General features: G+C 47.2%; 2 protein-coding genes across 5 annotated transcripts in view; one reads left to right on the top strand and one right to left on the bottom strand.

Moving 5' to 3' along the window:
- The window catches only part of SETDB1 (SET domain bifurcated histone lysine methyltransferase 1), a 43690-nt gene extending 32132 nt beyond the window's left edge, over positions 1–11558 (top strand). For all 4 annotated transcript variants that reach the window (XM_045295706.1, XM_004716602.2, XM_030887164.2 and 1 more), the window contains exons 15-22: positions 6629–6798; positions 7390–8018; positions 8973–9001; positions 9100–9232; positions 9484–9649; positions 10069–10280; positions 10525–10613; positions 10789–11558. In XM_045295706.1, coding sequence (XP_045151641.1) covers positions 6629–6798; positions 7390–8018; positions 8973–9001; positions 9100–9232; positions 9484–9649; positions 10069–10280; positions 10525–10613; positions 10789–10906 — 1546 coding nt within the window. In that variant the 3' untranslated portion in view covers positions 10907–11558. The remainder of the gene's footprint in view (positions 1–6628; positions 6799–7389; positions 8019–8972; positions 9002–9099; positions 9233–9483; positions 9650–10068; positions 10281–10524; positions 10614–10788) is intronic.
- CERS2 (ceramide synthase 2) lies at positions 11441–15346 on the bottom strand. The gene is made up of 10 exons (XM_004716603.2): positions 15173–15346; positions 14624–14741; positions 14331–14449; positions 14068–14125; positions 13912–13962; positions 13615–13707; positions 13332–13460; positions 13101–13207; positions 12865–13018; positions 11441–12470 (listed from the first exon to the last, which is right to left on the bottom strand). Exons 1-10 carry the CDS (start codon positions 15343–15345, stop codon positions 12333–12335), a joined length of 1140 nt encoding a protein of 379 aa, XP_004716660.1. The 5' UTR covers position 15346; the 3' UTR covers positions 11441–12332.
- Between the last annotated feature and the right edge of the window lie 1845 nt (positions 15347–17191).

Genomic DNA, 17191 nt, shown 5'->3' with positions numbered 1-17191 from the left:
AAGAGTTGTATGAGCCCCTAACTAAATGATTAAAAAAAAATTTTTGAGAGATTTTAAAAAAGAAAAGAAATTTGAAAGACAGCTACTTAGCCAACTGACAGGAAGATATCCATATTCATGACATTCCAAAGAAAGGCAATCAAACAGAATACAGAAATTATTGAATTCTATCATTAATCTCAATATGCTAAGAAAATTTTGCTTCAGATAATTCAAAAACAATGACACCTATACATTGATAGCCAGAGGTTCAGACTGGATTGAAAAGAGGATGGGAAACGTGGGCTTTGCTCTTGTCAGATGTTCGCTGATTATACACTGACTATGCAAAGTATAGACAAGTTGAACTTGTGAAGAAAATACTTGACAAGGAACTGCCAGAAGTTCTGGCCGGATTCAGAAGAGGACGTGGAACAAGCGATATTATTGCTGGTGTCAGATGGATCTTGGCTGAAAGCAGAGAAAACCAAAATGTTGTTTATTGTGTTTCATTGACTATGCAAAGGCATTCAACTGTGTGGACCATAATAAACTGCGGATAACTTTGAGAAGAAAGGGAATCCTAGAACACTTCACGGTGCTCATTTGGCCCATGTACATGGATCAAGAAGCAGTTGGGCAAACAAGAGAATACTGAATGGTTGAAAATCAGGAAAGGTATGCATAAGGGTTGTAGCCTCTCAACATACTTACTCAATCTATGGCGAGCAAATAATCAGAGAAGCGAGATTATATGAAATGAATGTGGCATCCGGATTGGAGGAAGACTTACTGAAAATGAGTAGTTGAAGCACTTGCTCATGACGAGCAAGGATTGTAGAATTCCAGAACATTTTATTGCACTCATGTAAAACTAGTACACAGTAAAAAAGGAAGACCAATGATGCATTCATCTTGTATTGTTAGTGAAAAATGTTGATCGTATTTTTTATAACAAATATATCAGTCGCAGAATAACATAAATTAGTCTCAGAAGAACTGAATCTCTATTCCTTAGAAGTCAGGATGGCAACACATCAACTCACGAGTCACATAAAAGACTAAAAACTCGAAAAAGACTGCATGCTTGGTAAAAGAGAGTGCCAGAGCTAGCAAGGGAAACCGTCTGAGCCAGGTTGACACTGTAGTCACCGCAGTGGACTCAGCAGCTGCCACAGGACCCAACAGCAGTACATTGTTGCACAACAAAAATGGTTCTTGATCTGGTATTGTTAACATTGTGTATATGTACACTTGATTTATACTTTAATAATTTTTTCAAGTTAAAGATACCCTTACAGGGCTGATTCGAGAATAGGATAATGGAGTGAATGTAAAACATTTGCCCAAAACAACAGTATGTTTTCAATAAACAGGAGCTATACTTAACATTTTTTTATCATACAGGTGCAAATCTCTGACCATTATCATTAGCTTACATCTTTGCAAAAGTCAATAAAAACCAAGCCGACCACATTGCCCTCCAGTTTATTTGGGTTCGTGGTGACATTATAGGACTGTCATCCAAGACCAAATCTGGATGGGAGCAGACAGCTCTATCTTTCTCCTAAGAAATGAATGGCTGGTGGGTTCAATCTGTTGACCTTGGGGAGTCAGCAGGCCAATATGTAACCAGGACTTTCCTAAATTTGCATTCAAAGAAAATAAGACATAAAATCCTAACATTGAACCCAGCAATTTGAATAGACACATTGATCTCTGAAATGATAGCAATGTTTCACTATAAATGTATTATCTTCCTTTTGTGGGGGACCAGCATCCCCACAATCGAATGGGTCCAAAGAGCAGTTATGTAATTAAGGGGTAAATGAAGGAGACACCAGACAAAATGGAGCATGCAAGGGCTCCCCTTCTTCCATGAAGACCAGAACCAGAATGAGATAGCACCGTCCTTTAGTCACTCAGACTCAGATCATCTTGGCAAGCAAGCCATGGTAAGCTTATATGTCACAGGAAGGGGTTGTACTACAAGCATACATGTAACAGGAGGGGGACAAGTTAGGGGTATACACACAACAGGAAGGGGCGGCACTAGAGGTATAGAAGTGACAGGAGGTATATACATGACAAGATGGGCAGGTTGTAGAGTCAAGACGGCAGCCTAACCTTTGTCTTCTCTGAGCTGGCTTGACTGTAGATGTCTTTGAGCTCTTCTCCAGGAGAGCGATCTATAATCCTTTTCGGAAGTACTTAGGATGGGACAAACAATAGGGTCTCATTGCTTTATTTTTTTTTTTAAGATCATTTTTTGGGGCTGTTAACAGCTCTATAACAGTCCATAAATAAATTGTATCAAGCATATGTGTACATAAGTTGCCATCATTTTTTAAACATTTACATTCTATTTTGAGCACTTGATATCAGCTCCTCTTTTCACACTCCCTCCCACCCTTGTGACCCCTTGATAAATTATAAATTATTATTTTCATATCGTACACCAACTGCTGTCCCTCTTCCCCCATGGTTTCTTAGTCTCTCCTCTCCCCACCTTCCCCCTACCCTCCTGGTACCGCTATTCCCATTTCTGTACCTGAGGGGGTTATCTGACCTGGATTCCGTGTGTCCTGAGCTCTTACCTGTACCTGTGTATATGCTCCCACCTGCCCCGCAGTGAAAGGCAAAATAGTGGTCGTGATAGGGAGGGGTGAGAAGGCCTCAAGAGAAATATTGTGTATTTCATCGGAACTAAACTTCCCCATTTGACTCATCCTTTCCTTGGGATCCTTCTGTGAGAGGACGTCCCGTTGTCTACAGATGGGTTTGGGGTCTCTGTTCCTACCCCACTCATTCTCAACAATATGTTTTGTTTGTTTGTTTTGGGTCTTCTGATGCCTGTTACCTGATCCCGTCAACACCTCATGATTGCACAGACTTGTTGCTTCTCTGCTAAATGGCCACTTTTAAGACCTCAGACACTTGTGATAGCCGGGCACCATCAGCTTTCTTCACCACATTTGCTGTACACCCATTTTATCTTCAGCAATCGTGCTGGGAGAGTAAGCATCACAGAATGCCAGGTTGTTAGAACAAAGTGTTCTTGCGTTGAGGCAAGGCTTGAGCAGAAGCGCAAAGTTCATCCATTTCCTCAATGTATTGCCATATAAATATGTACCTATACCAATGCCTCTTTGTATGAATAAAGATAAGTGCACACCTATGTTTATACCTCTATCCATAGCTTTGCTTCCTAGATCTTTCCTCTGTTTCCTTTTACCTTTCTCCTTTCCCACATCTACTCTCCGTTCTTCTGCCTCATAGTAATTCCTCTCAGCTAAAATGCTATTGCTCCAACACCCCCAGGATCTCTATGTCGTCCTCCTCATTGTTAATTTTAATCCCCTAGTTGTTCCCCTGTCTGTGGTGTTGTTTGCTCACCGCTCCCTTCCCCACCCCACCCCCTAAGTCCCTGCGGAACCTTTGGTCCGTCGCTTTCTCCTCGGGCTTCCTTCCCACGCTTCTTGTATAGGTAGGGAAACCAACAGTAACATAGACAATACAAAAAGAAAACAAAAAATTTAATAAAAAGAAAACAATATATATGGAGGGAAAATACATATATATGATATATATATATATGTATTTAATAACTAGCCGAAAAAGCATAGATAATTCCAGGTCTGTCCACTGACCTTTATGACTATATCACCACAGGTCCTGGTGGAGGGTTCTGGGAACTGCCCCTCCTAGCCGGAGGTCTATTTTGGGGCTCCTCAGGGGCTTTGTGGCTTGGCTTGGCTCCCATTGCTGATGTTATGTTCCCTTCTTGGTTTGCTGCCCCACTGTGGGGGGTTCCGACGGGCCTCACTCCCCACCATGTGTCCTCAGTATTGTCCTGTCAAGGTATGGGAGGGGTCATGGAGTTTCGAGCTGTTGTCGGCCCTACAGTCCTCTGTGCCTTAGCAGCTCCGCGCAGGGATGCTGACCTCTGGGCTTAGAGTGCTGCTAGGGCGTCTAGACCCTCACACTCTCTTTTTCCTTCTTGGTTTGCTTCCAGGTGGGAGTGGCAGGCCAGCCCCTCTCCCCAGCCTGCAGTTTTAGTGTTGTCCTCTGTAGCACATACTTCTAGGAGGGGGTCAGTTTGGCTCTGGTTGGGGCCGACCCTGTAACCCTCTCTGTTCATGAGTTGCTTCATGTGGTTACATTGCCTTCAAGGTTTGGTGCGCCTGGTGTGGTCTGCATGCACACTCCCAATTCTGTGGAGACAACCGATACTCTCCCCCTGGGTGGGTTAGTGCCCTGCTCCCCTAGTGCCATTGCCTCCCCCCCTTGCCTTTCCCCCCTTTCTTTCCCCCTTTTCTCCCTCCCCCTTCACCCCTTTCCTCTTCTTTATGTTGGAATGACATGTACATCCTTGAGTTTGGCCTGTTCCCCACTCCAATGCCTGTATCTCCGCCCGCATAGTGTGAGACAGGTGGCTTTTCTTCTCTACCTGCTGTGCTGATTATGCTTACCTCAGTGCACTCATGTTGTACTTGTCCTTTAGTGATTGGCTAACTTCGCTTAGCATCATTTCCCCCAACTCTTCATAGGAGGCGCTGTGCTTCATGGGATCATCAGTGCATTTTAGGGATGCATAGTACTCCATGTGTGTATGTGCCAGTTTTCTACTCCAGTCATCTATCGATGGAAATTTAGATTGTTTCCAGTTTATTGTGATTGTGAATTGTGCTGCAATAAACATTGGGGCCTGGACAACTAGTAGTTGTCTGTTTCTTACCTCTTCTGCCCAGTAGAGAGATAGCTGGATAAGGTAGCTCAATCTCCATTTGCTTTAAATATCACCATATCGCTTTCCACAGAGGCTGTATGCATCCACACGACCACCACCAGCAGTGGAGGAGAGTTCCTATCTCGCCACATCCCCTCCAACATTTGTTGCTCTCTGATTTTCTGATTTGGGTTATCCTCAAGGGTGTTAGGTTGTTTTAAGTTGCATTTCTCTGATGGCTAATGATCGGGAACATTTTCTCATGTTTATTGGCCATTTGAGACTCCTCCCTAGTGAAACTTCTTTTGGGGTCTTTTGCCCACTTCCTCAGGGGGTTAACTGTTTTCTTCTTTTGGCAGGGTAGGAGGCTATTGTAGATTTTAACAATAAGCCCATTGTCTGTTGTATCATGGCTAAAAATCCTCTATGGGCTCTCCGGTTACTCTCTCGGTGAAGTTTTTCCACACATATAGGTGTTTTATCCTTAGTATAGCCCACTTGTCGATTTCAGGTCCACCTGTGTGTGTACCCTTCCCTATTGAAGTTAACCCTATTGTATTCCCTGAGCCAAGGTTCTTAGGTTTGTGCCAATTCCTTCGTTGACGGCCCTGATAGTTTGGGGTTTACTTCTAGGTCTGTGATGCACCTGGAGTATGTTCTTGTGCATGGGGTGAGGTAAGGATCTTGTTTCGTTTTTCTACAAATGGATATCCATTGTTTCCAGCACCACTTGTTAAAGAGGGCATCTGCTTTCCATTTGATGTCTTTTGGGCCTTTGTAGAAGATCAGTTGTCTCAATTGTCAATATGCTGATGGTTTTATTTTGGGGGTTTCTGATCTTTTCCATTGGTCTGAGTATTTGTCATTATTCCAGTACCACGCTGTTTGGGCCACTGTGGCTGTGTAGTGGCTGTAAAGTCAGGTAAGGCGAGCCCTCCGACTTTGTCCCTCTTCTCAAGGAGTTCTTTGCTAGTTCTGGATCTGATTGCTTTTGATGGCAGATAGCGTCCAACCAGTTGACCTCCAAGAGTATAGTGAGCATCCATGTGTCTGCAAACACCACCTTAAAGGTGGCATTATTATCGGGGACATTGTGGGGAATAACTTTCACTTCAGAGAATGTGACTGGAGTGCATCTCCAACCCACCAACATGAAGGTCTCCTCCACGGGAGCCCTGGTCTCCCAGACTCCCTAACGTAGGAATGTTAGAGAGTTTGCCCGCATACGCTCTCTTCTCAGTTCTGTTTCCCAGATCCTTTAATGTTGGTGTTCGCTATATCCCAGTGATTAATTTCTATATTTTTCTTGTTTTTAATTACGTTGTTAAAGTAAATGAGCCATTGAGCCCCGTGAAGGCGGAAACTTTGTCTTTCAGTGTTTTGTGCTCCCAATGCTGACCACAGTTCCTGGCGTTGAATAAATTTTGAATGAAAAAGGAAAATCAACTTTATGAGGAATATATATGTAATCCTGTGAACATTTAGTGTCCGCTATCTCTATACTGATTTGTGCTGTTCTCACATACTTTTATCTTAGCTTCAAACTGGTCATCTGTACATGAAGGGCTTCAAAAATTCATGGAAAATGGAACTAGGAGATAATGTTAATTTTTCCATGAATTTTTTTAAAGCTCCCTCTTATTTTAATGGCTCTGTAATCTCTATTTGAATCATAGCCTCAGATGTTAGGCATTCTGGTATTCATTGTTATAAATTGTACTGCCTTAACCATTTGTGCATATCACTTGTCCTCCTTGTGAATTATTTCTTTGAGATATATTCCCAAATGAACTAAAGGACATAGTTCAATAAATCCACTTACTTAGATCATTATCTAATTTTCTGTGACACATTAAAAATTACATTTCATGGGTTTGATGGCTACATGGCCTGAATGATTGTGTGGTAAACTCCTCCTAGGGTATATGAATGTAACAAACGCTGTAAATGTGACCCCAACATGTGCACAAACCGGTTGGTACAGCATGGCCTACAAGTTCGGCTCCAGTTATTCAAGACCCAGAACAAGGGCTGGGGTATCCGCTGCTTGGATGACATTGCCAAAGGCTCCTTCGTCTGTATTTATGCAGGTTGGTGATGAACTGTAAGGGCTGCTTTCTGGGGTTGGGACAGGGTAGGGAATTGAGTCAGTTGAACCTGTCAAGAAAGTAGCTGGCGTGTGAACGAGGAGTAAGGAAAGTCGGGGACTTTCTTCTGTAAGGAACAGGAGTGATGGACCTGTGTAAATGGACCGGGGAAGACAAGAATGGGAAGGACGGCTGTTGTTGTGGAAATAATGATGTTTCAGAGCAGAGACACGACTGTGGACCCCAGGATACTGTTTTCTCCCACATCTCTCCACTTCACCCCTGCAGAAAGAGGGAGAAATGGGAAGGGATAAAGGGACAAGGTGAACAAATACACCAGGTTCTCCTTGTTCTTCAGTTAGACACGTAGAAGTGAGTTTGAGAGCAGCTTAAGTTGTGGAGTACAAAAATGATCATCTGAGATGTAAACCCCCACCTAATTCATACTTCTAAGTTACTTGACTAAGGAAGGGGAGGTGTGACCAGAGAGGTCGTAATGGAGGCAGTGTGACTTTTACACTGTTGGGTTAGGGTTAGGTATTGGGAAAGGTCCCCTAAAAGGCCTTTCTTGAACTTTTTTGTTTTCATTCCTAGGCAAAATCCTGACAGATGATTTTGCAGACAAGGAAGGCTTGGAAATGGGTGATGAGTACTTTGCAAATCTGGACCATATTGAGAGTGTGGAGAACTTCAAGGAAGGATATGAGAGTGATGCCGCCTGCTCCTCTGACAGCAGTGGTGTAGACTTGAAGGACCAGGAAGATGGCAACAGTGGTACTGATGACCCTGAGGAGTCCAATGACGATAGTTCAGATGATAACTTCTGTAAGGATGAGGACTTCAGCACCAGCTCAGTGTGGCGCAGCTATGCGACCCGGCGACAGACCCGGGGTCAGAAAGAGAATGGCTTGTCTGAGATGGCCCCCAAGGACTCCCGCCCCCCAGACCTTGGGCCCCCACACATGCCTGTCCCTCCATCTTTCCCTGTTGGTGGCTGCAATCCACCTTCTTCAGAAGAGACACCCAAGAATAAAGTGGCCTCCTGGTTGAGCTGCAATAGTGTCAGCGAAGGCGGCTTCGCTGACTCCGATAGCCGGTCCTCCTTCAAGGCCATGGAAGGTGGGGAGGGCCGGGCTTGGGGAGCCCGAGGAGAGCTTGAGAGGGCCTCCACTTCAGGACTGGGCTTCAAGGATGAGGGGGACACCAAGCAGGCCAAGAAAGAGGTAAGCAGTGCCAAAAAGGAAGCTCAGAGCCCCTTTAGCTGGTTTAGTGACAAATTTAACCCTTTCATGAGTTGCTGTCTGCTTTGACTATTTTGTTGCTATCATGTTTTCCGTAATGGAAGGCATGCTGAAATCAAGGGGTGGGAATTTTTGTTTTGGCTTGTTTTAGGTGAAGCAAATGTTGATACAATTAGGTGACATTCTTATCCTCTAAGTGGACCCTGGTGGCAGGATTGGTGGTGGGAGGCCTGTTTCTTTGGATTCACGCAGCCACTGTACAGGTCCTGCCAGGTAGCCACATACACTGTAACTGGAAGGGCAGCTTCCCAAGAAACTTGAAAGGCTAAACATGGCGGAGGGCAATGAATGGCCCATGGCTTATAGAAGGGGTCATGCAGTTTCACCAGTAGTCTTCACTTGTGAATGCTTACTTATGGATATTTTTTGGCAAACTGATGGTCTTCGATCTCTTTGTTGGTTTAAGGAACCAAATTATTTTAAAATCAGCTAGCCTGTTGGTGGTGGGGCTAAAAAATCTGACAAATTCCAAAAATAAGGATGTATACGTGTTTGTTTGTTTTTTTATTAAATGTTATTTCACATTATGTACAATCAATGCTTCCTTCTATTAGAGTATAAAACAATTCTAAATATACTTTAAATGTCGAAACTTCCACATTTCAAGTAAGCTCTGTCCCTGGTTAAAAGATTCTACTCCCATCATTCAACCCTACCCCCAGTGAGAGAGCTTAAGGCCCCTTCCAAGTGGTTAAGGATGACAAGATCATTGTTACTGCCAAGCTACAGAGTAATTTCATCCACGTCACACTTCAAATGGTGTGCCTCTCACTGGTTAATGTCTTTAGAGTTTTTTTGGAGAGAAGGTGTTGTAATCATTGGATTTGGTACCTTGGACCTTGAATGCATATAACCCTTCAGTTGCTCTTTTTACAGGACCCTGATGACAGAAACAAGATGTCCATGTAAGTGCCTTTTCTTTTTAACCTCTTCCCCAGTCTGCCTTTTTTTAAGCAATAATCTTTGAGATATCCAATGATATGACTATTTACCCTCCCATCAGAGTTGCTGAAAGCTCTCGAAACTATGGTTACAATCCTTCTCCCATGAAGCCTGAAGGGCTCCGCCGCCCACCCAGTAAGACCAGTATACATCAGAGCCGTCGACTTATGGCTTCTGCTCAGTCCAACCCTGATGTAAGTGGCTTTCCCAGGCTGTTCCATATCCAACCTGTTTACTCAGCATGGCATTCTCCTCATGTCACCAAGTTCGTCACTATAATTCTTAGGTTTTTTCCTCGCATCTCCAGCTTGAGTTTCATTTTCTTTTACCCAACATCCAATCATCCTCTTGCTATACCGTCGGTGCTTCTTGCTTAGCCATCTATCAAAGCAGGTACTGGGGAAAGAGGCTCTCCACTTACTCTTCCCCCTTCTTCTTGGTCCAGGATGTCCTGACCCTCTCCAGCAGCACAGAAAGTGAGGGGGAAAGTGGGACCAGCCGAAAGCCCACTGTTGGTCAGACTTCAGCCACAGCGGTCGACAGTGATGATGTCCAGACCATCTCCTCTGGCTCAGAAGGGGATGACTTTGAGGACAAGAAGAACATGTCTGGTAGTCCAGAAGCATATGGGGCGTGATGGGAAGGAGCAGATCAGATGGGGAAGCCCACTTAAGAACTGGCTCCACGGCACCTAGCCACCACTACCAAGAGGGCTGGGGAGGCCCCTCTAGGTCTTAGAGCTGAAGCCTCTCTGAGAAGGCGCCTGTAGACTCAGCAGAACATGTATTGCTGGTTGGCATGGCCCCTCTCCCACGTCTGTTGAGGTCCCTGCTCCCCCTTACCCTCTTTGTCCAAAAGCGCAAGTGCTCCTGAAAAAAATGCCGTTTAGGGTCTTTGCCTCAGAGCCTTTAAAAAAAAAAATTTGGGGGGGGGGGGTATTCTTGAGCAGGGGGTAAGATAAGAATGGGGTAGAATTAGCTACAGTCCTGAATAAAGAGTGGGTCCTGACCCCATTTTCCTTCCTTTCCAGGTCCAATGAAGCGCCAAGTTGCAGTAAAATCAACCCGAGGCTTTGCTCTTAAATCGACTCATGGAATTGCCATTAAGTCAACCAACATGGCCTCTGTGGAAAAGGGCGAGAGTGCCCCAGTTCGGAAGAACACACGCCAGTTCTATGATGGCGAAGAGTCTTGTTACATCATTGATGCCAAGCTTGAAGGCAACCTGGGCCGTTACCTCAATGTGAGACCTTTCCCCCAACCACCAAATTCTGGATTTTATCCTGTGGCCCTGTAATTTCTAGTTTTAATACAGTTAGGTAAACCTACCTTTTGTTATAAATTCTTACCTCGAAGGACTTGAAAGAGGTAGCTTTCCTTCAGAATCTCCCTATGGTGAGGAGTCCGATGGGATCATTTGTCTTCCAGTTAGTTCTTCCTAGGCCACAAGGGCAGATTCTTACTCTGTCCTATCATTACACCCACAGCACAGCTGCAGCCCCAACCTATTTGTCCAGAATGTCTTCGTGGATACCCATGATCTTCGCTTCCCCTGGGTGGCCTTCTTTGCCAGCAAGTAAGAGGGAGTTCGGGATAGGTGGTCAGGGAGGAGAAAAGGCCCAGGGTTGGAGGGTGGCAAAGACCATTGGAATCCTAAGGGCCCCTTCTCCGCAAGGGACGGCTCCACCCACACCCCCTCGGGGCATGTGGGTTTTCTGCTGTCCTCACTGTGCCTCATCCTTTCCCTGTAGGCGAATCCGAGCTGGGACAGAACTTACTTGGGACTACAACTACGAAGTGGGCAGCGTGGAAGGCAAGGAGCTTCTCTGCTGCTGTGGGGCCATCGAGTGTAGAGGGCGTCTTCTTTAGAGAACAGCCATCTCTAAAGCCTTCAGAAGCCTCCCTGAGCTGTCCTTCCGGAGGGACTGGATCTCCCTGACTGTTGACCACTGGCCCCAAGTCTAATGACCCCGCTCCCAGTAGATAAGAGTTGGGGCTTTTGGATCCGGTGATCCCTCCCCTTCCACTGTGGTGCTAGTACGCAGGGTCCTCCACCCTTGCCATCTGGGGGGTGGGCAGAGACCACCACTCTCACCTGGGCCTGACTCCCCTTCAGTCCTGCTGCTGCCCAGCGCCCACACCTCATGTTTGCTCAAGTGTTCATCCTTCCAGCAGACTCTTCCCTGGAGCTGTACATCTACCATCCCCAGTGTCTGTGATATTTTGGAAGTCCTAACAAGATGGTAAAAGTTGTCACAAGGTGGTGAAAGATTGTGGTTTGATTTTACCTGCCCCTCCACCCCACAAAGGGCAGCTGTCATTAATCTTCTACCTTTCTCATTGGTTTTATTTTTCACGTGAAATTTTACAAAGAAAATGTTATGTATCTGAGGAAGCCATAAGGAAGATCATCTTAGTTTATTTAGTTTATCCCTTTCTCAGTTCCTAATAGTCTCAAACATATGTTGCCATGTTTTACTTAAACTTTAATATATTTTAATTAAAAAAATCATTAACAGTACATTTGGTCTGAAAATGGTCCCTCTGCTGAAATGCCAGATGCTGTAATTCTGGCTTTAAAACCAAAATCCCACGTTTAATAAATAAAATTAAAACTAGTTGCCATTCTACTCCAACAGCTTGCCTAGCTGAAGAGAAAAGGAAGATGCCGGAGAAGGGCAGCTGGATCTTGGACTTGTGGCTACAGGGGTGGCTGGCAGAGAAGTGATACGAGGAACTGTCCGCACAGGCCCCACTTTTGGCAGAGGTAGGGAGGGTCAGGGCTGTGTGCGCCCTCCTACTCTCAGTCCACATGTGTCTCAGAAGGGAAGAGGTTCAAGGCAGCTCAGCTTTGGTTTCCTGGCCCACTCGGGGCACTTAGAAAGGTGATCCAACTTTGGCAGAATGAGGCCCACAGATGGGACAATAAGGCACAACCCTGACCCTGGAGGTCAGGGAGTCAAAGGCAAAAAACAGGGCCAAATTCTGGAGTATAAGGAATGTGAACGGTAAAGCCCACCCCTCCAGTTGAGGAAGGGTCTCAAAACAATGGGAACGGACACCTTAAAGGATAGAGAGGAAAGAAATCATTCCCCTCGAGCAGGATAGAACCAGCCTCCCCTCCACATGAGAGGAAGCTAAGTGAGAATTTGGTTTGAAGGCAATTGGGTGACACAGAAGCGAGGGGGTAGACGTGGAGCACTCTGCTTTCTCCCCAGAGCTGACAGTGACCCTGTGGGGAGAGGGGGCAGTGCTTGGCTGTACTGGACAATCTGGGAGCAGCAGGGACCGTGGTTCAGTCATTCTTGTGGTGATTATTGAGGATGGGGTGGCCGTTGGCAAGGGGTCGGCTCTTGGCCCCTCCCCCAGCTGTAGCTTCCTCCCCCTCAGAGCTTTCTGTTTCCTCCCGGTCACTGCGTTCATCTTCTACCACCTGTGGAAAGGAAAGGAAAGGAGAGGTTATGTCTTCAAACTTCTAAGAACTATCTTTTCAGGCCTGTTCCTGCTGCCCCCACAGCCCCCTTTACAGCTTTTCAAAGGATTGCTAGTGGAGTAGGAATGACTTTGGACATTTTCTAGAATCAAGGGTTCTCTGGAAGCCAAACCCAGTATTAGGGTCGGTTCTGACATAACAGTGATTCTCTGTAGGACAGGGTAGAACTACCCCTTTAAGATTTTAAGCGGAATGCAGCATCTTTTCCCCATGGAATGCCTGGTGGGTTTGAACTGATCATGGGGTCAACAGCCCAGTGTGTAAGCCCACTCTGCCACCAGGGCTCCTGAGAATTGAGGGCAGCAGGGTCCACACAATGAGACAGAGCCTTCACCTTTCCAGTTAAGAACTTGTAGGCCATGCGCAAAATGAGGTAGGCCCAGAAGATGTGCAGCAGCTGAAGCACTCCCATCATGGAATTGAAGAAGTAATAGCCGAAGAAGGCAGGATAGAGCTCCAGAGGGTACACTGTGGTGCAGTGCAGGATCCTGGGACAAACCGGAAACGAGTGTCAAAGGGAGTGAAGGTGGGGGTGGACTCCTGATTGAGAACGGAGTATCGTCTGCTCACCAGAAGGGCAGGATGACCAGCCGAGTGATGATGAAGACTACAGCGAAGACGATGAAGATACTGTTGCAGGTGTTCTTCCATCCCGCATAGTTAAACATCTTGGCTGACTGTGTAAATAGCCCCCATTTATCATCACGGGCTCCTCCATACATTCATACATACACCCCAGTTACCGGCACTGGCTCTATGACCCACCCCACCCATCTCTGATTTGAGAAAACACCCGCTGACCTCTAGCAGGTAGTCAGAGGAGTCGTGCACAGCCATGATGAGTGTTCCAGCCCGGATGTAATTGGCAAACCAGGAGAAGCTGATGAGGATGATAGTGGCCACGTGGTGGATGATCTGTTCCTTGAAATCCTACAGAGAGGGCACAGGCTCCAGGAACTTGTGTTCCCTGCACCCCTCCCTCCCCTCACATCTGTGCCTGTATCTCATGGCTCCATCCAAAACCCCAGAGCTGAAAGGGGAGGCAGTGAGTCCTAGGCTGTAAAGGCTCAAATCTTTGACCCACCTTTCTTTTGACATCCGAGGCAACGCTGAAGAGCAGGGACCAGTAGAAAGAAAGTTCAATCATGTAGTACCAATACTGGGAAGGGATGATGCTCTGAGGGAGAGGGGGAGAGGTGAGCGCCCCAGAGTGACTGGGGCCAAGGCTCCCACCGCTCCAAACCCAGTCCCTCTAGCTCCATGACTTCAGTCCCCCCTGCCACATGTTCCAGACTCTCTTCACAGGGGGTGCATCTCCTATCCTAAATGGACTCCCTCAATCATCACCCTACATAAGAAAACATGACCCCCCCTCTTATACCTGTATGGGATACCCCTCCCAAACTTTCTTCAGGTCATAGAACCAGGGTTTCTGCAGAGAAATGGTGAGTGGTTAAGAGGAGGGATTCAGATTCCACAGCATCACCCCCACCTTGCCAGAGAACCAACTCCCCACCTTTCAGCAGCCCCCACTCACATCCACAATGACAGCCATTCCCGCAATGAACGCAACCAGATAAAACGTAAATCTCCAGCTGAAAGAGGAAGCAGAAGAGGGTAGGAAAAGGCACCCGCCTCCCTCCAGCCACCACCAAGTGCCTCCGGGGATCTTCTCGGGAACACCGAGTGACTCAGTTCACCCGCCGGCCTCCTCATCTCCATGCCTACCACACCCACCTCTTGGCAAGAAACATCAGACCTTCCTCTACCACCCGGTTTCCCTTGGCCCAGCCACCCTACCTGGCTTCTCGGAACTTCTTGAGGAGACTGGGCCGATCCTGGTTGCGGCGGCGGCGGAACCATCGCTCTACCTGACGGCCAGAGAGCCCACTCTTGCGTGACAACAGCTCTACCTCCACCTGGAGATGATGTAAAGGCCCGTTTCCTTCAGAACTCAGCAGCACCTCCCTGCCCTGGAAGAACCTGAGCCAGTCCCTCCATTTGCCCATCTCTTCACCCACCACCAACCCCATCCAGTCCTTTCTGCTCCTTCCAAATTCAGTAGCTCCCAAGGCACCAGGTACAGCTCCTACCTGCTTGGGCTGCTTGCCACTGGTCAGGTAGAAATGCTCCAAGGTAGGATTAGGAGGTGCCCGCAGCCGAGTTTTCGCCTTTACGTTCAGAAGTGCAGCCAGTGGCGTAGCTATGTAACTGAGGAAAGGATAAGAGAGGCGCCTCACGTTTTTGAAACACCTCGGTTCTTGTCTTGCTTGATTTAGTCTTGGAAATAGACTGCAAGCTCTGACATCTTCATGCTGGGCCTCAGTTTCCCCTATTTTCTAACACCCCCCCCCAGCCCCAGTCTCCTGTGGCTACCCACAGCTGACAAAGCTGCCTGTGTTCCCTACTGGCCAGGCCTAGTGGAGGGTGGGGGGTGAGAACAAGTGAGCATTGAAGGGCCTGGGGGTGCTGAGCCCTCAGGAAAACAATGGCGCCTTCATTGGGGGGCATGCAGTAGGCAGGGACCTGGGTAGCCAGAACACCAGGTTACTGAACTAATTAACAGTAGGAGACAAAGTTGAAGGCCAAGAAATGGTGTGGCTACCCGCTAGGGTAGGAACAGGGGAAGTTTATATGCTCACAGTTCAAATAAATAGCGAACGATGAGGAAAAGTAAGGCCATGGGCAGTGTGATGTAGAGGTCCGAGGCCTTGGCGTAAGTGCGTCCATCCCGGTCTTCGAGGTCAGCCCAGGTTAAGTTCACGGGGAGCCATAGCCGTTCCCACCAGAAGTAGTCATACAAGGTCTGGAGCATCCTGAGTGAGAAGGGAACGGGGAGGAATGAAAGCTTTCACGGCACGGCAAACCACAGCGGGTTCTGACCCTGGCTGTGTGACACACAAGTCTGTGTCCTGTAATACGGTGACCTTCCAGTTCTAACATTTACTATTGACAGCAATTTAGGAAGCCCTGGTGGCATAGTGGGTTATGCGTTGGCCTGCTAACCGATAAGTTAGCAGTTCCAGCCCACTAGCTGCTCAAAGAGGAGATGAGGCTCTCTGGTCCTGTAAAGATTTCCTGCCTCTGAAACCCTAGTGAGCAGGTCTGCTCTGTCTCCTGTAGGATTATTGTGAGTTAGAACTAACTCAATGGTAGTGAGTCTTAGAAGATGAAGCTAACACACGAGGAAAGGAGACTACCCCGCTTCTCAACATGATCTCATAAGCCCAGAAGTCCTGATTCCCTGGAATCAAGAACCAGAGGGTCTGCCCATTATTTGGCTATCTTAACCTAGAGAACAGGCAGGATCAGGTCCTAGAAGCTATTGCCAGCAATCTGAGTACAGCCAGAAGCATCCTCTCATTCCCCTCCTCCCTGGCCATGCCCCCCAGTCGCCAAATCCACCCACAACTGAAACAGACTACAGCACTGGGGCAACCCTTCCCTCCTGGCCCGCTGCAACCTACGTAGGCAGCAGGCCCCTAGGAGAAATTTAAGAGGCCAGAATAAAACAAAATGATGCTGACTTCCAGAACCATCGTGGATATCACACTGCTGCACGTGAGATGGACTCCCATGCCACGGTGTCCAGTCCTTACAAGCGCGAGCTCCATCTGAAGCCTCTTCAGAAAGTGAAGGCAACGTGCCAGAGGGAACCAAGATGGCAGATCGCAACAGTGGGTGAAATTAGGAAGCTACTTGTAGCGCAACCAGAAAATAAAATAAAACTCTAGTCTTCAGGGCAGCACCCACCACAAATACCCGCCAGCTCGGTCCAAGACAGGGCTGCTGCTTTATGCTGCCCATCCCCCTCCCTCTGCACTGAGATCTGAACAGTGGGGGTGGGAGTGGGGTGTTCACCTGGATAACCAAACGGATGAAGGAGAGCTTGGTCTGGGGCTCAGAGAGAGATGGCCCTGCAGAGTCAGTCAGTCCAGCACAGCGCTCAGACCCCAAAGGCAGGTGTGCCTGCAAGATGGCCGATGCAAGGCCTCCTAGGCCCCCCACTCTAGCACTGAGATGGTATGCAGACTAGCCTTGAAACTGAAACCTGATAGGACATCCCCTCACAAATGGGTCACAAAGTAGGGCCGAGCCAGCCAGGGTGCAGTATGGCACTGATGAAACTCACAATATTCCTCTAGCTCTGTAATGTTTCCTCTCTCCCACTATCACGATCCCAATTCTACCTTACAAATCCGACTAGACCAGAACATGTACACTGGTACAGATAAGAGCTTGCAACACAATCCAGGACAGATAAACCTCTCAAGACCAATAATGAGAGTAGTAATACCAGGAGGGTAGGGGGAAGGTGGTGACAGAAAGGGGAAACAGATACCGTTTCCCCCAAAATAAGACTGTCTTATATTAATTTTTGTTCTCAAAGATGCGCTATGTCTCTTATTTTCAGGGGATGTCTTATTTTTTCATGAAAAAGTACGGTACACACTTATTGTTTATTGTTTTATTAAAAGAGACCTCGCACTTCCTGTCTGCTCTGGCTGCGCTGCGGCCAACAGTGAGCTGCACAGCGCCGCCTGCCACTACGGTGCCTGCCGCTACGGTCCAGAGTCCAGAGTTACAGTAGCTTCAGGGGGCCTTATTTTCAGGGAGGTCTTATTATCAGGGGGATGCCTTATATTTCAGGGAGAGGCAAA

Source organism: Echinops telfairi, unplaced genomic scaffold (assembly GCF_000313985.2).
Source record: "Echinops telfairi isolate 266 unplaced genomic scaffold, ASM31398v2 ScPeMD7_5805;HRSCAF=6673, whole genome shotgun sequence".
In the NCBI taxonomy this organism is placed as follows: Eukaryota; Metazoa; Chordata; class Mammalia; order Afrosoricida; family Tenrecidae; genus Echinops; species Echinops telfairi.
The sequence above is the reverse complement of the archived record's forward strand: the minus strand, read 5'-3'. Positions and strand labels throughout refer to the sequence as shown.